Raw genomic sequence first — 23,527 nt, forward strand, 5'->3', positions numbered from 1 at the left:
TGAGTTGACTCGAGTTTTTCGCAAAGAATATTATCAAAATAAGTCCGTAGCCCTTGACAAACAATGTTAGTTGATTTCTGTTTTCCAAGAGCAATCTTTTCAGTTACAGACTTATTAGGCAGGCTTTACACATGTGGAACTAGCTGGTCAACCACCGTAACAATTTATTCAGCCTTTATAGTTCAGGGTTCCTGGGTGTCGAAAGTACCAGCCGGTTAATAACGGCTAAAGGTGATTTCTGCCGGTATGGTTAAAATCAAGTGGCATGGATAAAATCAAATGACTGGCTAAAATCAAATTTCTAACTGCTACTATGTGATTTTGGTAGCACTCAGATATTCTAAGACTGTCATGCTTTTTTCAGGTGTTAAAGAAACCGTGTAATCATGTGTAACATTCTGTCAGTAAAACAAGAAGGAAAAGCTATGAAATTACAAATTCTGTTCTTGAAATATTCTATTTACTAAGTGCGTATCGTATCAAGGTATACAAAAAAACACCTCCTCGGTTTCCAATAGCTTCCTCGCTTTAATATAACACAGTACTAACTCCCTGTATAAATATATCGCGGGAATCAACTTGACCTGATGACTCACTGCATAGCTCACGGTTGCTTGAATAGTGGATACGACTTGATCGTGTTAACCCCAAACCATTTTCTGGACTGGGTAGGTGAGCTAATTAGTCCGGGAATCAACCCTGGTTGAAAAATAGTCGGAACGGAAAACAACAAAGAAACAACAGTAAAGATTGATACTTAAAAAGATTGGTGTGATTTGAGAATAAAACAACTAAGTTAATTTCATGCGTAAAATCTTAGAAAATCCGTCAAAAATCCGAAAATCCATCAGATCAAATTCTCATCCGTCGAAGACCCAAAAAATCCGTTTTTGACGGAAAAATCCATCAAAGTGGAAACGCTGACTATAGGCTACCTTAGCGGCTTAGAAATAACCTGAAATCCGGAAAATAAAATCCGGTAAATTTAACTGCTTTTCTCGAAAGCGGTAAAACAATTCGATTATGCGCGTCATTAGTTAAAATCTAAGCCAGTTTTTTTCAATTACAGAAGATAATCCACATAAAGACCAAAATAATAAATATTTACCAACGATAGTGATGCTATTGAGGGCAAAGAGCATTGTCATCCAGCTCGGGGCCGGGGTACATCTAAAAGGAGGGATTAGAAGGGTTTCCCCAAAGCTCCAGGGCGTCGGTATGCAGCACCTACACCTTCCTCTGACGTTCCCAGTATGTGTGATTTAAATTCCAAGGCGCCGGCACCCGGCAAACGTCTCGCCAAGCAGAACCGACGTGACGTCACCTTTATGTCGGTAATTTATAGTTTTTAATATAAGCGTGAGGGGTTTTCAACTTTTTCCATCGAATTCTTTTCTTAAATTAATATATGCGAGTTATCACACACCAAGTTAATGGAGTCCGGCTCCCATATTGTTTGACAATTCTTAGTGGGTGAAATTTATCGAGAACCGAAAACTGCGTTTGCAGCAGTAAATAGATCACTTGATACCGGTTGTGAAAGTAAACTTCGTATGTATATTTTTAGTGCATTAAAAAGTAAGACCAAATGTTGTCAAGTCCATAAACAGCTTTCTGGCTTGACAAAGTAGACGATAAAAAGTGAAGACAGAACAGCGAAATTTAAAAAAAAGGGGGAAATAGGTCTGTGAAGTTTGTAAAAAGCTGCAAAGTCCATCACTACTTTATAGTTTCATAACGACTACGATACTCATGCAGCAAAATACCATGTAAAAAAGTTCTATCCAAGTTTGAAGAAAGACGCTCTATCTGAATCTGTCCAAAAGAAACTCAAAAGAAAAATTTACACTCCTATAGTTTTATTAAGCCAATGATGCAGTTTGTTCAACACTTAAAACAAGATCAAAAGCTCAAAGTGCTGATGAAAGTAGTGCCGTCAGTAGTGGCAGTGACTTTGTTGGCAGAACAAACTAAGAAATCGAAAGAATTCTTAGTGGCAATGCTCCATGCAAGAGTGCGTGTCAACCACCTCACCTCAAAAAAGATGGTAAAACCTCAAAAAAGCTGGTACTTGAAGTTTGAATCGGAAAAACTTTCGCTCCAGATTCAAGCCAATGCTGCTGTTCTGGAAATGAATTAAGAAGAAATTGACATACAATCGCCACTATTACTCTATTTGGTTAGTTGCACATTCTATACTTTAAAGTGGATATCCAAACCTTTAATTCTTCTCCCCTCCATTTACTTACTTTCTCTTTTCGTCACTTCAAACATTTAAGTTGAAATTTTGGATTATTATCATTTAGTCTTAAACACAGTCACATTAACTTAGGACTCTTAAAACATTTTTTTTCAATTATTTTAAAGATAACCTCAAGGGCCAATCGGTAAATTTTGTTGTTTCAAAGATTTTTAGCCGACACCCAAATAATTTTTTATTTTTGTGCGCATGTGCTCTCAGTAGCCCTGTTTATGGTGATTATTCCTTTTGCATGTGTTCTAAATTACATCATTGGCATTGGATCATATGAAAAGTTAAAACTTTTAATTTCCCGTCAAATGAGCCTTCTCTGAAGTTTATACAAGCATCCCTTCAATCATATATGCCCCAAGGGCATACCTTAAAACGCCTGCCCCCAGGCCTTGGGGGATTGTGTGGATATCGGAATATTTTTTGATCCGACCTTTGAACTATTTTAACAAAATAGTTTGTCTCAAAATTTTTATGGGATGCATTTGGGGAAAAAGGGCCGTGAGGGGCTAGTTGCCCTTCAATCTCTTTGACTCTTAAAAACTGAACTAGAACTTTCAGTTTGCAATCAAATTTTTCCTCTCTGAAGTTTATATATAAACATCCCTTCCATAACAACCATATATGCCCCCAGGGGATAACCTACAACGCCTGCTCCCGGGCTTGGAGGGATTGTTTTGACCCCGGAGTTTTTGTCATATGATCTTTAATCTATTAAAAAAAAATGGTTATCTCAAAGTTTTTATCGAATGGGTTTGAGAAAAATAGGGTGCCGAGGATGGGGGAGGGGCTAATTGACCTCCAATCTCCTCTCCGAAGTTCATACAAGCATCCCTTCCATAAGAACCGTACATTCCCCCAAAGCAAAACTTACAACGCCTGCCCCTGGGCGCTGGGGGGTTCTAATCGACACAGGAGTTTTTCTTATCTGACCTTTGAATTATTTTTAATAAAATGGCTATCCCAAAATTTTTATCGGGTGGGTTTGATGAAAAAAGGGTGTGTAGGGGCTGGATATAAACGAAATTCCACATTTTTGCAGATGGGAACTTGAAACTTCTAAATTAGGGTTTTCGGATATGCTGAGTCTGTTGGTGTGAATTTCATTAACATTCTTTGACTTTTAGGGGGTTCCCTCTTTTTTTAAATCAGGGAAATTTTTTAAGGCTCGTAGCTTTTGATTGGTAATACCAAGTTTAATAATTTGTATAAACTCGGTACCAATGTAATAAGCTGATTCTTTTGATATATCTACTGGTTTCCGTTTAGTTTTAGCTAATATTGAGCTACATCGCTGCTTACTTACAGTTCACTCCCACAAAATGTTTAATATAACTTAGGGCTACAGAGGTCTGCTAATTAAGACCACTTTCAATTATAGATCTAAGAAAGGAAATTGGATCGACGCACACCCCCCTTCTTAAAACCCCACTATTCTTTACTTATAGCTTTATTTACAACAAAGTTTTCCTTAATTTAGCCCCTCAATAAAAATATTTAATGCAAACTTAGCACTTATGGCGTTTTTCATAAGAATGGTTTCAAGGATCCTTAATTCAAACTTCATACTCTGCTTGAAAGTTGAATATTTCCTGCCTATACACAAAGAATTTTTTCCTCTTTTGAAGGATATACGAATGCTTATTTGAAGGAAAAGTCTTCTTACGACACAGCCATACAATTTTTCCCCGGAGTTTTTGAGTTTACGGAGTTTTGAGCAGAATGGGATCTGATTTAAACATTCATTTCAAATTTAAAAGTTTAAGTTTTTCATCAAATCTTCAACTCAGATAGGATGTCTTCAAACTCTTCTTTCACGTGACACAGTTATTCCATTTGTATCTTTAAGTTATCCGTTTAATTAAAACTTTTATTGCAAACTAAATACTAGCAGGGTTATTCACCAGAATGGATGATAATCACGTGTTTTGTCAAGTTATATGTTTGTCATATATGTTACATGTTTGTCAAGTCACGTGTTTCCCTTTTGATTAATAGTTTAATTGCAAACTAAACACTAGTGGAATAACTCATCAGAATGGATGATGAGATGAGTTTCTACAAGCTTCTGCAAGTTACTTGTATGCTTTTTATATATTTTGAGCCAACATAATAGACTGATTCTTTCAATATATCCATTGACATCAAAATTCCGTTTTTTAGCGTTTTATTTTACTATTGAGTCACATCGCTCCTTACTTACAGTTTGTTACTACGAGCAGTTTGATAAAACTTGAACTACAGAGGTCTGTTAATTCGGACAACTTTCAATTATTGATCTAAAAGAGGAAATTGGATCAATGCAAACTCCCCTTCTTAAAAGCACAATATTGTTTACTTATAACTTTATTTACAACAAAATTTACCTTAATTTAGCCCTTCAATAAAAATATTTAATGCAAACTTAGCACTTATGGCGTTTTTCATTAGAACAGTTTCAAGGATTCTTAATTCAATTCACATTCTGATTGAAAGTTGAAGATTTTCATCCTATTTTACAAACAAGAGTTTGAAGGAAATATGAATGCTTATTTGAAGGAAACCTTTTCTTACGACACAACCGCAGAATTATTCCTCTTTGTGGATGGTCATGCTATCTTTTCATTATTTCCTGAAAAATAAGCGCTTGTGGAGTTTTGAGCAAAATGGGATATAATATAAATATTTACTTCAAATTTAATAGTTAATGTTCTTCTTCAAATGTTCAACTCAGATAGTATGTCTTCAAACTTTTCTCAGACATGACACAGTCATTATTATTCAGCAGAATGCATTTTTTTTTTGTTATGTTTGTTTTTTTCCAGTTATATGTATTATTATACATATTATTATACAGTCATTATTATTCAGCAGAATGCATTTTTTTTGTTATGTTTGTTTTTTTCCAGTTATATGTATTATTATACATATTATTATACAGTCATTATTATTCAGCAGAATGCATTTTTTTTTGTTATGTTTGTTTTTTTCCAGTTATATGTATTATTATACATATTATTATACAGTCATTATTATTCAGCAGAATGCATTTTTTTTGTTATGTTTGTTTTTTTCCAGTTATATGTTTGGCATATTATCCAACTAGGATTTAGTTAGCATTAAAGTGTTGATCAAGGGGGCAAAACATGAATTGAAAATCATATAAGATTTCAAACAGTTCGTGGTAACAAACTGTAGCAAGGAGCGACCCAGATGAATAGTAACCGAAACTCTAAAAAATGGAATTTTGATACCGATAGTTACATAAAAAGAATCGCACTTTAATGCTGATTTTAAATATAAAAGTTTCATCAAGATCAGTCTTACCCATCGAAAGTTATGAGCCTGACCCAATTTGCCTCATTTTAGAGAATAGGGAGAAACACCCCCTAAAAGTCATAAAATCTTAACGAAAATCACACCATCAGATTCAGCGTATCAGAAACTTGTATTATAGAATTTTCAAGCTCCTATCTACAAAAATGCGGAATTTCACATTTTTTGCCAGAAGACAGATCACGGATGCTTGTTTATTTGTTTGTTTTTTTAAGGGGTGATCGCATCGACTCAGTGGTCCTAGAATGTCAGGAGAGGGCTCATTCTAATGGAAATTAAAAGTTCTAGTGCCCTTTTTAAGTGACAAAAAAGTTAGACGGCATCTAGGTCCCCTCCCACGCTCATTTTTTCCCAAAGTCACCAGATCAAAATTCTGAGACAGCCATTTTATTCACCATAGTCGAAAAACCTTATAACTATGTCTTTGGGGACGGCTTACTCCCCCAAAGTGCCAGTGGGAGGGGCTGGAAGTTACAAACTTTGACCCATGTTTACGTATAGTAATGGTTATTGGGAAGTATAGAGACGTTTCCAGGGGGATTTTTTTGGTTTGGGGAGAAGTTGAAGGGGGGACGTGGGACGATCTTTCCATGGAGGAATTTATCATAGGGGAAGAGAATTTCAACGAAGGAGGCGTTGGATTTTCTAGCATTATTTAAAAAAACAATGAAAAAATATATATGAAAAGTTTTTTCGATTGAAAGTAAGGAGCAGCATTAAAACTTAAAAAGAACAGAAATTATTACGCATATGAGGGGTTCACCTCCTCGTAATACCTCGCTTATTACGCTAAAGTATTTTTAGTAATTTCAACTATTTATTCTACGGTCTTTGTGATTCAGGGGTCATTCTTAAGGAATTGGGACAAAATTTAAACTTTAATGTAAAAAGCGAGGTATTGACGAGGGGGTGAGCCCCCTCTTCTACGCAATAAAAACATACGAATATAGAAGTTCGTTACGTAAGTTAATTCGTAAGTTACGTATATTTTTTACTAATGAAAACGTTCTTAAAAAAAATTAAAAGTTCTAGTTGCCTTTTTAAGTAATCAAAAACTTGGAGGGCGACTAGGCCTCCTCCCTGGCTCCTTTTTTCTCAAAATCTTCCGATTAAAACTATGAGAAAGCCATTTAGCCCCCCCCCCCCAAAAAAAAAGCAAATTTCATTTTAATTATTTATGTGCGGAGAGCCAAGGTCAAAACATGCATTAATTCAAAAAGGTCCAGAAATTAAATAAAAACAAGTTTTTCTAACTGAAAGTAAGGAGCGACATTAAAAACTTAAAACGAACAGAAATTACTCCTTATATGAAAGGGGCTTTTCCTCCTCAACGCCCCGCTCTTTACGCTAAATTTTGTAACTGTTTTAAAAAGTAGAGTTAAGAGAAAGAGTCAAACTTCGTTTTTTTATCTAATTTACCAGAATGGATGATAGTCACGTGTTTCTTCAAGTTTCATGTTTCTAATATATGTTATATGGTAAGCAAATGCTTTATTCTCTTGATCAGTATTTTAATTGCAAACGACACACTAGTTGGATACTTCACCAGAATGGACAATAATCATGTTTTTACAAGTTATATGTTTGTCATATAAGTTATATGTTTGTCAAGTCATGTTTGACCCTCTTGATCGATATTTTAGTTACAAACTAAACACTAGTTGGATAATTCACCAGGATGGATGATAGTAATGTGTTTCTTCAAGCTATACTTTAGGCTAAAGTTTTTACTGCAAATAGAGCACGTGTGGGGTTTTCATCAGAATCGATTATTAGGTGAATATTCTTGTTTATCATAGTATTTATTTAAATATTCTAGTAAGTAAAGGTTTTCCTGCATATTTTACAGTCATCTTCTCCACTCTTTCGTCACTGTGTTTTCTTTGATGCTCACTCAAATATTGCTTTGAAGAAAAACTCCTCTTACAAATACTACACTCATGTCGCTTTTCACCGTTGTGGGTGGTCATGTGGCGTTTTAAGTTCCCCATGTGGTTAAACTTCTTACTACAGACTAAGCATTTGTGAGGTTTATCGCCAGAATGAATTCTTAAATGAATATTCCTGTACTGTTTTGAAGAAAAACTTTTCTTACATATATTACACGCAAACGGTTGTTCTCCACTATGTGTTCTTTCATGCACACTCAAAGACTGCTTTGAAGATAAACTCTTCTTACATATATTACACACAAATGGTTTTTCCCCACTGTGTCTTCTTTGATGAACAACCAAATACTGCTTTAAAGAAAAACTCTTATTACATATATTACACTCATATTGTTTTTCACCATTGTGGTTGGCCATGTGGTTTTTTAAGTGATGATTTTGAGTAAACCTCTTACTACAGACTGAGCATTTGTAAGGTTTATCGCCAGAGTGAATTCTTAAATGAATGTTTCTGCTCTGCGGAAAAGTAAAAGTTTTTCCGCATATTTTACAACCAAATGGTTTCTGACCATTATGAATTCTTAGGTGAGCATTCCTTGTGTGCTTATTAGCAAAAGTTTTCTTACATATTTTACACTCAAATGGTTTTTCTCCACTGTGTCTTCTTTGATGCACACCCAAGTACTGCTTTGAAGAAAAACCCTTCTTACATATATTGCACTCATGTACTTTTTCACTATTGTGGACTGTCTTTTGCGTCTGTAAGCTAGTACTTTTTGACAGTTTCTGGGAAAGAACTAGTGAAGTATTCATCTGTAAGTCTAATTCACCCATTTTTGGAACATAATGACCCTGTAAAACTAAGTGCTGTTTCATATCATCAATACTTTCATATAAACAGATGGGACACTTTTTTTTCCTTCCCATTTTATGTTCTATAAAATGAGCAACAAAACTGAAGTAGTCATTAGTTACTACTGGGCACATGTCACACTCTATTCGTGACAATTCCTCACAACCTGTGTTTTCGTGAAGATCTAACATCAAAAAAGATGTCTCTGTTTTACCACAAGAGCCACAACGCCATATACCAGCTGTTACTTCTTCTATAAATTGTCGTCTTAACATTTCTAGCGCGACGGATGGATTTATGTCTCCACCAATTAGTTGTTTTAGACCATCTAAACGAGAAACTGAAGAACTCGACGCATCTAAATAGGAAAAGGAATGTAAGAATAAAACTAAAAAGATAAAGGAATATACAATAAAAAATATTATGGGAATTAAGAAAAAATATGAAGGAGTATTCAATCAACAATATATTATTGGAATCTACAGCTTCTCTCGCTTATCGTTCAACTTTTTTATGCTAAGAAAATACACAGATAGAATAATCAATTGAGTCAGGGCGAAAGTAGCAGCAGTAAAAATTTGGTGTATTCTGTTGAAAACGATCGATAACATAGATGTCATTTTGTGTCTCTCAGAGACGATTGACAGCCTCAAAGACAAAAGAACCATTAGAAAATCTTTCGGATACCACAGGGAGCTTCCTATTCAAATTTGGTAAGAATATACAGAGGATCTTAAATATATCAACAGTTCGAAAAGCTAACAAGAGGCTTGTTTAAAATAAAGAAAACTTATTTTCTACTACTAATTGTTAAGAAAAACACTGTCTATTCAATGCACATACAACCTACATAAAACATATCCTGTGTCGGTAAAGATTTCTATCAAGGCAGTTAGCATAGCAATAAACTCCCAAAGTTGTCAAATGATTAATTTATACTTCTTTTGAGCTAATTTTTAACGTTTTCCAAGCAGGTATACTAGAAACTTTTCAAAAAGTGTCCTTTTCTCAACTAGAGAAATAAAATTCTGCTCTGTTTAATCAGAAAAAAACAAAACTCGTAGTTCCTAATGATGAAGGACTTATGTAATTAAGTAGTACTTTCAAAGGACAATGAAGTACTTTCTTAAAATCTTTTAAAAAAAAGTATTTTTTAAATCTGAATATATTTTTCTCAGGCGCAATCCGGGAGAAGTTGAATGGTTTTTCTAACATTTTCAGGAAAGCTAATGTCAGTTTTTTTAACAAATAAAAAAATTAACATAATTAAGATAACAAACGGGGAAAATTTTACGCCATAGGAAGCTCGCTTTGAAACAAAGACTTGGTGCAAGAAGGACACTGCTATAACTAGAATGAAGAATGTGCAATTGAAATAATTATGGCTAAAAGCCCCCTGCCCTTTTGGCTTTCACTTTATTCGGCCGCATTCAAGTGACAATGACAGTGAATCTCATGTGCAACCATGGGTGATTTTTAGATGACCAATCTTGAGAGGAAAAACAAGTCAAAAAAATTACTCATTTTATAATTTAGTTCTGTGAGGAACTAAATTTCGCTTCGAGAAAAAAATGAGTTTTTTCCAATCCGTAAGTCTTTCCATCTCGAGACAAAATGTCTTAGATTGCATTCTGAAGAGCACAAACATATCTCACGATTAAACATCTTAAACATAGACTTTACCGTAATAAGTTAGCTTTCAGTTTAAGTTTAATACCACCTATAACCTTTACGAACATAGTATGGTAAGTTGTTACGTCTGTTGTAAAAGCCCAGGTAGCTTTACTTATTGTAACTGAAAAGAAAATTTACTTACAATCTGATTTACTTTAATTTCTCTTTTTCAGGTCGACGAGGTTCCTTTGAACTTACCCTAACTTCAAGCTCAGGATTATTGATACTCACGGTCATCACGCCTTAACACACCATGCATCACTCGGACACCTTCCGCCAAGCTGAATTGCTAGTTCCAGAAAAAGAAACAAAGATGCTGGGTATAACAAAGAAGAATTTCAAGTTAAATTGTTAAATAAATGGTCTCAGCTTTCTTTTGGTGAATTGCTCTAAAAAATATATATACATCATTGTTTCCTACCACTTAACTGAAAAGAGAAACGGGGATTAGCATAAAATTACCATCTTTTTTCAAGAAACAATGACGACACCCATTTCAAATTGGGCTGGGGCAGCCAAAAACTTATGTTGATGTGACCTATTTGTTTCCCCTCCTATTGATTGCAATACGATTTGCCACCGAGGCCATCGCGATCTTGGCTAGGTTGGCGAGAAGATGATCTTCCAAAATAACCAAGCCAGTAATCTTGTCTATACTCAAAAAATCGGCTCAATCTTTAGAGTCATTCTCCAAATATCTTTTCTTGTAAAAGATACACCAATAACAGATAAATTACTTCTTGATGTAAGATGATATCAAGCTCCTCAAAACCTATAACTTATGTGAGAAGATCGAAGCGCATGCAATTGAAAATGGTAAGAAATTTATATAAGAAGTAAATTATATAAATTTACTATAAATAGTAAATACGTAATTATGAAAAAAATATTAATTATATAAACTTACGGGTAAATTATATACTCCTTATAATAACAAATCAAAAGACATTCAAAATGAAAAAAAGTATGATAATACACGATAAACAGCCCATAAGGTGCTGAACCATGAGCGCCATAAGTGGATGATTTTAAGCTACTCCGGCAGCTGAATGAAAGGTTTATTCTTCCCGTGACCACACCCTCTTAGACAGTTGAAAATACTTGTCTAGCCGGCACAATGATTCGCACTTACCCTGAATTTTCGGATACTAGCTAATCATTTAATTTTTAACAGACTTCTAGTACGTTTTGGCTAAAAAGAAAAATATTAATGGGAGATAAAAGAAAGGAAAAAATATTTTTAGTTAATTGCTACAGCTAGGGTTCAATGAATTTAGAAGGAATAATTTTAAACAATGAAAAGTACATTTATCTGATAATTAGGGCCAGGGGCCCAACATACACCATTGAAGTCTTTTCAAAAGAATGCAAATGAATATTTATATTTTCATTTTTGTTCATTTGCTTTAAATAGATCTCTTCCCATATCTGTTGTCGATTATCAAATAGATATAAAAGGAAATTGCTAAGAAGCACCAAAAACCCAAACACAAAGTGTAATTGCTACGAAATAAATGTTTAAAGATACAAAATTGGCTTCAAATACTCCAACTATGCACAAAGGCTAATGACATAGAGCCCAAAAACATCCAAGTCAACTAGGATAAATATTAAGACATCAGGCATCAAAAATAGTTTGAAGAACAAAAATAAACAAAAAGTACATAAGCATTCCGACAGTGACAATACGAAAGGCGCTAAGTAACATGTTCCAAAACGTCCAGGAGAAGAAAAAAGTGTTTTGGAAAGTATGCCTGCATTTCCCTCTCGAGCACCAATCGTGTCTTTAAGGCCGTCTCATGGTGGGTCTTATGTGACAATCTTCGCGGCTGTGGAAGAGTCGTGCACTTAACGCTTTTGATCTACACAACTGGACAAAACTTGGCTGGAGTGCGTTTAGAGTTGATTATAAAATTCAAAATATCTCGAGAACGAAAAGAGGAACATTTAATGTGATTAAAGTAAACGATCAGGCGTGCCTGATTTTGGTAAAAACGATGTAAAACACTATTTGACTGATTTGTCACATAACGCCTTTCGTATTTTTCCACATGAGTAGTATTCTGAAGTTATACTTAACTGTATCTGCTAATGTATATGCATGACAGACTATATCTGCTAATTTATCTACATTACATAGATTTTAATATAAACATGTACATTGGGGACCCGGAAAATCATATATTTAAATTGATCAAAGATGAGTTAAAAATGGTAATAAGTCGATCTACCAGTCAAAAACAAAAACTGACACTAAAGAAAAGGACGATGCCCTATTATGTCACCACATTTAACCACGCTGGTCACCATGTTAATATGTAAGTGTTATTAATGTTAGGGAAAAAATAGATTTTAAGACGAGTAAAATTGAAACTGAATGTGCAAATGAAGCTCAAAATTGAACAGTCTTGGAACTGTTCAATGAACAGTCTGGAATGTGCAAATGAAGCTCAAAATTGAACAGTCTTGGAACAGTCGCGGAAAGATCATCAGTTCAAGATTTTATTTCACTTTTTTAATTAAAAAAATCTTTTTAAGTTAAAACAATACACTTTTCCAGCAAATTATTTCAATTCATTTTCTTTTATTTATTTTCAATTTATCACTTTTTTGTATTCTCAAATTTCCCACAAGATAACTACGGCACAAAATAATGATTTTTTTTAACTTGTTCAATAGGGACAATGTCTTTAATTTGAGTGCTATAAAAGTGTATTCCATTCATTGTAATATTTCATTTCATGGATAAACTCTGGTCCTTAATGTTTCAAAAAAAAAAATGCCACGTTTATTAGGTGACGTATTAGGTCACCATGTTTTAATTCATGGATAAACTCTGGTCCCTAACGTTTCAAAATGAAGTGCACAACGCTATATAGACTAAGCATATTAGAACTGGCGCTGCCATGACTATAATCCTAAGAAACTGAGCAGAATCAAACAGTTCGTGGTAACGAACTGTAGTAAGGAGTGACCCGACTTAATAGTAACCAAAACTCTAAAAAAAAGGAATTTTTATAACAATAGTTACGTCAAAAGAATCGCATTTTTATGCCGATTCAAATATATAAGTTTCATTAAGTTTAGACACCAATCAAAAGTTACGAGCCTGAGAAAATTTGCCTATTTTAGAAAATAGGGGGAAACCCCCCTTAAAAGTCATAGAATTTTACCGAAAATCAAACCATCAGATTCAGCGTATCAGAGAACCCTATAGTAGGTATAAAAACTTTTTTTTATTTATTTTCTCGTTATTTTTTAATAATGCTAGAGAATTCTGCGCCCCCTTCATGGAAATTCTCTTCCCTCGTGATAAATTCCTCCATAGAAAGATTATCGCACATAACCCCCTCTTAGTACTACCCATCGAAAGTTACGAGCCTGAGAAAAATGTTCTTTATTTTGGCAAATAGGGGTAAACAACCCCTAAAAGTATCTTAACGAAAAATCAAACCATCAGATTCAGCGTATCAGAGAACCCTATAGTAGAAGTTTCAAGCTCCTATCTACAAAAATGTGGAACTTTGTATTTTTTCCCACAAGACAGATCACGGATGCGTGTTTATTTGTTGTTTTTTTTCCCCAGGGGTGGTCATATCGACCCAGTGGTCCTAGAATGTCGTGAGAGGGCTCGTTCTAATGGAAATTGAAAGTTCTAGTGCCCTTTTTAAGTAACCAAAAAAATTACTCCCCCACAGTCCCCGTGGGAAGGTCGTAAGTTACAAAATTTGACCAGTGTTTACATATTGTAAGGGTTATTGGGAAGTGTACAGACCCTTTCAGGGAGATTTTTTTGGTTGTGGTTGAGGGGAGGGGGTTATACGGGGGAACTTCCCATGGAGGAATTGCCACGGGGGAAGAAAATTTCGATGAAGGGGACGCAGGATTTTTTTCGCATTTTTTTTAAAGAACAATGAAAAAATAGATATAAAAAAGTTTTTTCAACTGAAAGTAAGGAGCAGCATTAAAGCTTAAAGCAAACAGAACTATTACGCATATGAGGGGATCACCTCCTCCTAATACCTCGCTCTTTACACTAAAATAATTTTATTAATTTCAACTATTTATCCTACGACCTTTGTGATTTAGGTTTTATTCTTAAGGAATTGGGACAAAATTTAAGCTTTAGTGTAAAGAGCAAGGTATTGAAAAGGGGGTAAATCCCCTCATATACGTAATAAAAACATACGAATATAGAAGTTCGTTACGTAAGTTAATTCGTAAGCTACGTATGTTTTTACTAATAAAAACGTTCGTAAAAAATTCAAAGTTCTAGTTGCCTTTTTAAATAACCAAAAAATTGGAGGGTAACTAGGCCTACTCCCCCTCCTTTTTTCTCAAAATAGTCCAAACTGTGAGAAAGTCATTTAGCCATAAAAATAAATTAATATGCAAATTTCGGTTTTATTATTCATGTGCGGAGAGCCAAAATCAAAACATGCATTAATTCAAAAACGTTCAGAAATTAAATAAAAAAAACAGATTTTTTAACTGAAAGTAAGGAGATCCGATCACCCACTCCTATGTTATAAATACCTAATTTTTTCTAATTTTTCCTCTCCCTTTAGCCCCCCAGATGGTCGAATCAGGGAAAACGACTTTATCAAGTCAATTTGTACAGCTCCCTGACACGCCTACCATTTTTCATCGTCCAAGCACGTCCAGAAGCACCAAACTCGCCAAATCACTAAACCCCTCCCCCTAACTCCCCGAAAGAGAGCGAATCCAGTATGGTTCCGTCAATCACGTATTAAGGACATTTGCTTATTCTATCCACCAAGCTTCATCCCGATTCCTCCACTCCAAGTATTTTCCAAGATTTCCCCCTCCAACTCCCCCCAATGTCAAAAGATCTGGTCGGGATTTGAAATAGAAGCTCTGAGATATGAAATCCTTCTAAATATCAAGTTTCATTAAGATCCGATCAACTATTCGTAAGATAAAAATACCCCAATTTTCACGTTTTCCAAGAATTCTGGTTTCCCCCTCCAACTCCCCCCAATGTCACAGGATCTGGTCGGAATATAAAATTAGAGCTTTGAAGTGCAAGATCCTTCTAAATATCAAATTTCATTAAGATCTGGTACCCTTTCGTAAGTAACAATACCTCAATTTTCAAAATTACCGCCCCCCCCATCTCCACCAAAGAGAGCAGATCCGGTCCGGTTATGTCAGTCACGTATCTTAGACAGGTTTTTATTCTTCCCATCCAGTTTCACCCTGATCTCACCGCTTTAAGTATTTTCTAAGATTTCCGGTTCCCCAAACTGCCCCCCCCCCAACTACGCTTGATCCGGTAGAGATTTAAAATAAGAGATCTGAGTCACGAGGTCCTTCTAAATATGAAGTTTCATGAAGATCCGATCACTCCTTCGTAAGTTAAAAATACGCCATTTTTTCTAATTTTTTGGAATCACCCCCCCCCCAATAGAGCGGATCCGTTCCAATTATGTAAATCACGTTTCTAAGACTTCTGCTAATTTTTCCCACCAAGTTTCATCCCGATCCCCCCAATATAAATTGAAAATAAATTTCATTGAGATCCGATCACCCGTTCGTAAGTTAAAAATGCCTCATTTTTTCTAATTTTTCAGAATTAACCCCCCCCCCCCAACTACCACAAAGAGAGCGGATCCGTTTCGGTTATGTCAATTATGTATCTAGGACTTGTGCTTATTTTTCCCACCAAGTTTCATCCCGATCCCTCCACTCTAAGTGTTTTCCAAGTTTTAGGTTTTCCCCTCCCAACTCCCCGCAATGTCACCAAATCCGGTCGGGATTTAAAATAAGAGCTCTGAGACACGATATCTTTCTGAATGTCAAATTTCATTGAGATCCGATAACCCGTTCGTAAGTTAAAAATACCTCATTTTTTCTAATTTTTCAGAATTACCCCCCCCCCCCCCAACTACCACAAAGAGAGCAGATCCATTTCGGTTATGTCAATTATGATTCTAGGACTTGTGCTTATTTTTCCCACCAGTTTCATCCTGATCCCTCCACTCTAAGTGTTTTCCAAGTTTTAGGTTTTCCCCTCCCAACTCCCCGCAATGTCACCAAATCCGGTCGGGATTTAAAATAAGAGCTCTGAGACACGATATCTTTCTGAATGTCAAATTTCATTGAGATCCGATTACCCGTTCGTAAGTTAAAAATACCGCATTTTTTTCTAATTTTCAGGATTAACCCCCCCCCCCCAACAACCCCAAAGAGAACAGATCCGTCCCGGTTATGTCAATCATGTATCTAAGACTTGTGCTTATTGTTCTCACTAAGTTTCATTCCGGTCCCTCCACTTTAAGTGTTTTCCAAGATATTAGGTTTCCCCCTCCTAACCCCCCCCCCCCCCCAATGACAGCAGATCCGGTCAGGATTTAAAATAACAGCTCTGAGACACAATATCCTTCCAAAATTCAAATTTCATTAAGATCCCATCACCCGTTCGTAAGATAAAAATACTTCATTTTTTCTATTTTTTCCGAATTAACGGGGCCCCCCACTCCCCCCAGATGGTCAAATCGGGAAAAAAAAAACTATTTCTAATTTAATCTGGTCCGGTCCCTGATACGCGTGCCAAATTTCATCGTCCTATCTTACCTGGAAGTGCCTAAAGTAGTAAACCCGGGACCGACAGACAGACCGACAGAATTTGCGATCGCTATATGGCACTTGGTTAATACCAAGTGCCATAATTATAACCAACTACCTTCAAGGACTATCTAACATTGGGGTACCGTAGCATGATTTGGATGAATATTTAGACAAAACACAATATATATATATATATATATATATATATATATATATATATATATATATATATATATATATATACATATATATATATATATATATATATATATATATATATATATATATATATATATATATATATATATATATATATATATATATATATATACATATATATATATATATATATATATATATATATATATATATATATATATATATATATATATATATATATATATATATATATATATATATATATTATATATATATATATACATATATATATATATATATATATATATATATATATATATATATATATATATATATATATTGTCGTTAACCATTAAGTTGCACATGTTTAGATCCATTAAATTAACCACAGTCAGAAAGATATCAGTTAAAAATGGAAAGTACAAGTGGATTTCGCCTTGGAATTTATTGGTTTATGAATTTGTTCCGTCCTAGCTGAGTGACTAGCACGCTAGAATTGGAAACCTTTGTTCGTGAGGGCGGGGGTTCGGGTCCTGATGTTGCTGGTTATTTGATTTGGAACAAGGTCAATGGCATGACTCTTTAAGCTAGGCCAGAGTCGACGCGGCTCTTTAAATGGGTAACTGGAGATATCTGGGGAAAGTAAACAGGAAGAGTATGCGAAAGCATTGGATGGCTGGCCCCCAAGTCCCAATTGCACATCGTGGCTGAAGAGCCGTAAAATGGAGATTATCACTACCGCTAGGGCCAGTGAAGTCCAATGTCGTGTTCTTTTTTGTCATGAGCTGTCGATTTAACATACTTAAAATATGCCTCAACACCAAGTATTCGAAATATGTAACAAGCTAACTCGATGTTTTTTAATTTTTCAAACAAATATATCTTCATTTCTGTCCGTTGAAGATCCAGGTGGGTTATAGACGCGATAGTCACAATAGACGCGAGAATTCAATCTTGGACTTTTCATGTCAATCTGCTTTATACTTAGTCATGGCATTTGTATATAAGGAATTTTTACACAGCTTGTGAGATAAGTTAAAACTAGCTTGTTCATAGATAAAAAATTTCCATCATTTAATAAAATCACTAAGCTAGCTTCTTGATTCTGAAGGCATCAAACATAGCCTTTACAGTAGTCAAGAACCATTATGCTCGTTTTCACCAAAATCTACACCCCTCCCCCGCATTTTGGTGGGTTATATCGGCTGTTACTTAAAAATTCTCAAAGTACAGATAGCCTTGCTTACAATGAAAGACAGAGTTGATTTTGCGGGTTTTTTTCCCCTTCTGCTTTTTAGATCGACGTTGTTCGTTTTAGATCGGCCAAACTGCAGGCTCCAGGGATGAGCGTTTTTGGCTTTTTTGGCTGTTCATTCACCTACTCCAAGAATTACTACATGATAAAAGCAGGAGTAGTCACTATGAAGAAGTAAATTTTAGTCCTACTACACCAGCACACTATGCAGCCAAATACCCAGACATATCCGCCCCACTTGAATCGCTTGTTTCACAAAAAATAAAGCACTATTAGGAAGAAGAATTTTGGTCCTGCTACATTTCAACACACTATACAGCCAAATACCCAGATACCTCTGCCCCATTTAAATAGCTTGTTTCAAAGCATTAGAAAGAAGAATTTTGGTCCTGATACAATACCTGCCAAATACCCAGATACCTCTGCACCATTTGAATTGCTTGTTTCGCAAAAAAAGCAAAATTAGGAAGAAGAATTTTGGTCCTACTACACCTCAACAGGTCTAACAGGTGTACAATACAGCAAAATACCCAGATACCTTTGCCCCATTTGAATCGCTCGTTTCACAAAAAATAAAGCCGTATGCAGAAGAAGAATTTTCGTCCTGCTAAACATCAACACACTATGCAGCCCAATACCCAGATACCTATACCACATTTGAATCGCTTGTTTAACGAAAAATAAAGCAGTATTAGGAAGAAAAATTTGGTCCTGCTACACCTTAACACGCTCTACAGCCAAATACCCAGACACTTCTGCCCGATTTGAATCATTTGTTTCGCAGAACGGGTAGTATTACGAAGAAGAATTTTGGTCCTGCTACACGGCAGCACAATATGCAGCCAAATACCCAGATATCCCTGCCCTGTTTGAATCGCTTGTTTCAGAAAAAATAAAGCAGCATCGGGAAGAAGAACATTGGTCTTGCTACACTTCAACACATTATGCAGCTAAATTCCCAGATACCTCTGCCCCGTTTGAATCGCTTGTTTTACGAAAAATAAAGCAGCATCGGGAAGACGAATTTTGATCCTGTTACACCTTAACACACTATGCAGCCAAATACCCTGAAACTTCTGCCCCATTTGAATCATTTGTTTCACAAAACGAGTAGTGTTAGGAAGAAGAATTTTGGTCCTGCTATATGGTAGCATACTATGCAGCCAAATACCCAGATACCTCAGGCCGATCGGCATCGCTTGTTTAGCAATGAAAATAAAGCAGTATCAGGAAGAAAAAATGAAGGTTAATTGAATTCTCTTCGCCTTCTTTTGTCTAATTTCGATTCCAAAAGAAATATATTTGTTATTTTACTAATTTGTTTAAAACGGAACGGGGCATGATCACAAAACTATCAACACCACCCAATTTCAGTCACAATAAGAACGTCTCAAAAATTTTTTACATTGTTTGGACAGTTTTTTAACTGCAAGTGAGGAGCGACATTAAAACTTAAAACGAACAGAAATTATTCCGTATGTGAAAGGGGTTGTCCCATCCTCAATGCCCCGCTCTTTGCGCTAAAGTTTGACTCTTTCTAATAACTCTAATTTTTAAAACAATAAAAGACTTTAGCCTAAAGGCATTGAGGAGGTGATAACCCCTTTCATGTAAGGAATGATTTCTGTTTGCTTTAAGTTTTAATGTCTCTCCTTACTTACAGCTAAAAAAAAACTTGCTATTTTTACTTAATTTCTGAACATTTTTGAATTAAAGTATGTTTTGATTTTGGCTCACCGTGCATGAACAATTAAAACGAGATTTAAATATCAATTTGTTTTTGGCTAAATGGCTTTCTCGTAGTTTTGATCGGATGATTTTGTTAATAAAAGGGGTTGGGGGAGGAGGCCTAGTCGTCGTCCATTTTTTGGTTACTTAAAAAGACAACTAGAAATTTTTTACGAAATTTTAGTAGCCGAAAAAAACTTTTTTTTATTTATTTTCTCGTTATTTTTTAATAATGCTAGAGAATTCTGCGCCCCCTTCATGGAAATTCTCTTCCCTCGTGATAAATTCCTCCATAGAAAGATTATCGCACATAACCCCCTCTTAGTACTACCCATCGAAAGTTACGAGCCTGAGAAAATGTTCTTTATTTTGGAAAATAGGGGTAAACAACCCCTAAAAGTATCTTAACGAAAAATCACACCATAAGATTCAGCGTATCAGAGAACCCTACTGTAGAAGTTTCAAGCTCCTATCTACAAAAATGTGGAATTTTGTATTTTTTCCAAGAAGACAAATCACGGATGTGTGTTATTTGTTTTTTTTTTCTTTTCCCCAGGGGTGATCGTATCGATCCAGTGGTCCTAGAATGTCACGAGAGGGCTCATTCTAACGTAAATTCAAAGTTCTAGTGCCCTTTTTAAGTGACCAAAAAATTGGAGGGCACCTAGTCCACCTCTCACGCTCATTTTTTCCCCCAAGTCATTGGATCAAAATTTTGAGATAGCCATTTTGTTCAACATAGTCGAAAAACCTAATAATTATGTCTTATATCGGGACGACTTAATCGCCCTCAGTCCCCGGGGGAGGGGCTGCAAGTTGCAAACTTTGACCATTGTTTACATATAGTAATGATTATTGGGACGTGTACAGACGTTATCAGGGGGACTTTTTCACGTTAAAGGAGATTTGGGAAGAGTAGGTTACGTGGGAGGATCTTTCCATGGAAGAATTTATCATGAGGGAAGAAAATTTCCATGAAGAGGCCGCAGGATTTTCTAGCATTATTTAAAAGAAAAACAATGAGAAAATAAATACAAAAAAAGTTTTTTCAGGTGGAAGTAAGGAGCAGCATTAGAACCTAAAACGAACAGAAACTAATACATATATAAGGGGGTTCGTCTCCTCAGCAATACCTCACTCTTTACGTTAAAGTATTTTTTTTGTAAATACAACTATTTATTCTACGGCCTTTGTGGTTCAGGGGTCATCTTAAATAACTGGGACCAAATTTCAGCTTTAATGTAAAGAGCGAGGTATTGACAAGGGGGAGAATCCCCTCATATACGTAATGAAAATATACAAATATAGAATTTCGTTACGAAAGTTAATCGTAAGCTAAGTATATTTATTACTAATAAAAACGTTCGTAAAAAAAGTTCTGGTTGCCTTTTTAATTAACAAAAATAAGAGTGCAGCTAGGCCTCCTCCCCACCCCTTATTTTATCAAAATCGTCCAGTCAAAATTATGAGAAAGCCAGTTAGCGAAAAAAAGATTAATATGCAAATTTCATTTTAATTATTCGTGTGCGATGAACAAAAATCAAAACATGTCCCCTCCTCAACGCCTCGCTCTTTACGTTAAAGTTTTTAATTGTTTTTAAAAAGTAGAGTAGTGAGAAAGAGTCAAACTTTAGCGAAAAAAGCGAGGAGCTGAGGAAGGCACAACCCCTTTCATATACGGAATAATTTCTGTTCGTTTATAGTTTTACTGTCGCTCTTTACTTGCAGTTAAAAAACTAGTTTTCTTTTATTTAATAAATAAACAATAGTCAAAGTTTGTAACTTACAGCCGCTCCCCCGAGGACTGTGGGGGATTAACTCGACCCAAGGGACATAACTATTAGGTTTTTCGACTATGCTGAAAAAAATGACTATCTCAAAATTTTGATTCGGTGACTTTTGGGGAAAAATGAGCGTGGGAGGAGGCCTAGGTGCCTTCCAATTTTTAGGTCACTTAAAAAGGGCACTAGAGCTTTTAATTTTCGTTAGAATGATTCGTCTCGCAACATTCTAGGACCACTGGGTCGATATGATCATCCCTGGGGAAACAAAAAAAAAAAAAAACAAGAGAACAAAAAAAAACAAATAAACACGCATCCGTGATCTGTCTTCTGGCAAAAAATACAAAATTCCACATTTTTGTAGATAGGAGCTTGAAACTTCTACAGCAAGGTTCTCTGATAGGTTGAATCTGACGGTGTGATTTCCGTTAAGATTCTATGACCTTTAGGGGGTGTTTTCCCCTATTTACTAAAATAAGGCAAATTTTCTCAGACTCTTAACTTTTGATGGGTAAGACTAAACTTGAAAAAACCTATATATTTAAAATAAGCATTAAAATGTGATTCTTTTGATGTAACTATTGGAATCAAAATTCCTTTTTTTAGAGTTTTGGTTACTATTGAGCCGGGTCGCTCCTTACTACAGTTCGTTACCACGAACTGTTTGATAATCCACGAGAGAACCTCAATATTGGTTCTGAACCCTTTAATCTCGACGCCATACATAAAAAAGTTGGTCTCTTATAAAATGGTCATGTAGATCTGGGATCTAAAATTTATGACTCTGATTCGGGGCAAGTGGTAAACGACAAAAGCAAATACCAGATGAGAAGTTTGAAGGACTATTTTCCCTTACAAATTTTGGGAAGATAGCAGAATATTTAAATCAGGCAGAATTTACTAATCTCAAGCAAAAAAAGCAATTCAAAAACTAAAATATTAATAAGAAAAAAATAAAATAATAAATAATAAAAACTAAAAATAAAAAATCCTGACCATGTCTTTTTGCAACATATTCTTCCCGAGATATGGAGGCCATGTTTTGAAAGTTTCTAGACTACCTGCTCGCATAGAACTGAAAATAATTTTCAGTTCTTTGAAAATGATTGAGAATAATGAGAAAACTAAAACCATGGCTTGTTGTAAGCACAGCTCATGCCCACCACTGAATACTTTTCAGACTGAACTGATCACAATGTTTGTGCATCATAGGTTAATCATAGACGTTACCACGAGACGTAGTGAAAGAATACAAACAGACATAGCAGAAACTCAATTACCTTTTACCCCACTGACTACTCCCCTGTTTAAAAAGGGACTAATATTAAAAAAAATAGACCTTAGAAATTTCTAGTCTGCTCCCTTATGCTCTATGACTGTGAAGTTTGGGGTGAACTTTCCTGTGGAAATCTTGGACGAAGGGAATTTGCAAGAATTCCTATATAAAATTATTTTTATTGGTCATCAATTGTTATATCATCGTTACCGTATCAATTTTACACATGGAGATGTTAAGAAGAATCGTCCGGGTAAATTTTTACCGGCTTGGAATTGTCTAGAATATCTCTCTGTGGGGGGGAGGGATTTTCCATGGGAAAAATTCTTCATAGGAGAGTTTTTCACAGAATAAATTTTCCATTGCGAACTTACTGCGGTAGTTACTTTCTATTAAGGTTGGGGATGGGGTTATTTGCAGGAAAACTTCCGAAGAAGAGAGAACTTCTGATATGATATTAAATACAATCAGAAACTAAAGTCTTTTTCAAACGAAAGAGCCTTAAGAAAAAAATGTCCCCTGGAATCATCTGCAAGGAATTTTCAGCTGGAATGGAATAGTGTGGGGGGAATTTCACTGGAGGAGAGGGGGGTAGTTTAAGTGGGAAGAACCTTTCATGGAGAAATTTTCCATTGAGGAAGTTTTCAAGGGGCGGGGAGCCATATTTTCTGTCATTATTGGAAAACGATCCGAAATTAAATACAAAAACAAGTTTAAAAAAAGAAAGTAAGGAGCAACATCAGAACCTAAAAGAA

The 23,527-nt window shown here is 35.3% G+C and overlaps 1 protein-coding gene across 9 annotated transcripts in view; it reads right to left on the bottom strand.

The window, feature by feature from the left end:
* Positions 1–1,850: 1,850 nt before the first annotated feature.
* The window catches only part of LOC136037357 (gastrula zinc finger protein XlCGF52.1-like), a 31,884-nt gene continuing 10,207 nt past the window's right edge, over positions 1,851–23,527 (bottom strand). For 5 of the 9 annotated variants that reach the window (XM_065720053.1, XM_065720057.1, XM_065720055.1 and 2 more), the window contains one exon: positions 1,851–8,666. In XM_065720053.1, coding sequence (XP_065576125.1) covers positions 7,369–8,666 — 1,298 coding nt within the window. In that variant the 3' untranslated portion in view covers positions 1,851–7,368. Of the gene's footprint in view, positions 8,667–10,124; positions 10,372–23,527 lie in introns of those variants that run through there. The other 4 variants (XM_065720059.1, XM_065720058.1, XM_065720062.1 and 1 more) reach the window with 4 other exon arrangements.

This window comes from Artemia franciscana, chromosome 16 (genome assembly GCF_032884065.1).
Source record: "Artemia franciscana chromosome 16, ASM3288406v1, whole genome shotgun sequence".
NCBI lineage: Eukaryota > Metazoa > Arthropoda > Branchiopoda > Anostraca > Artemiidae > Artemia > Artemia franciscana.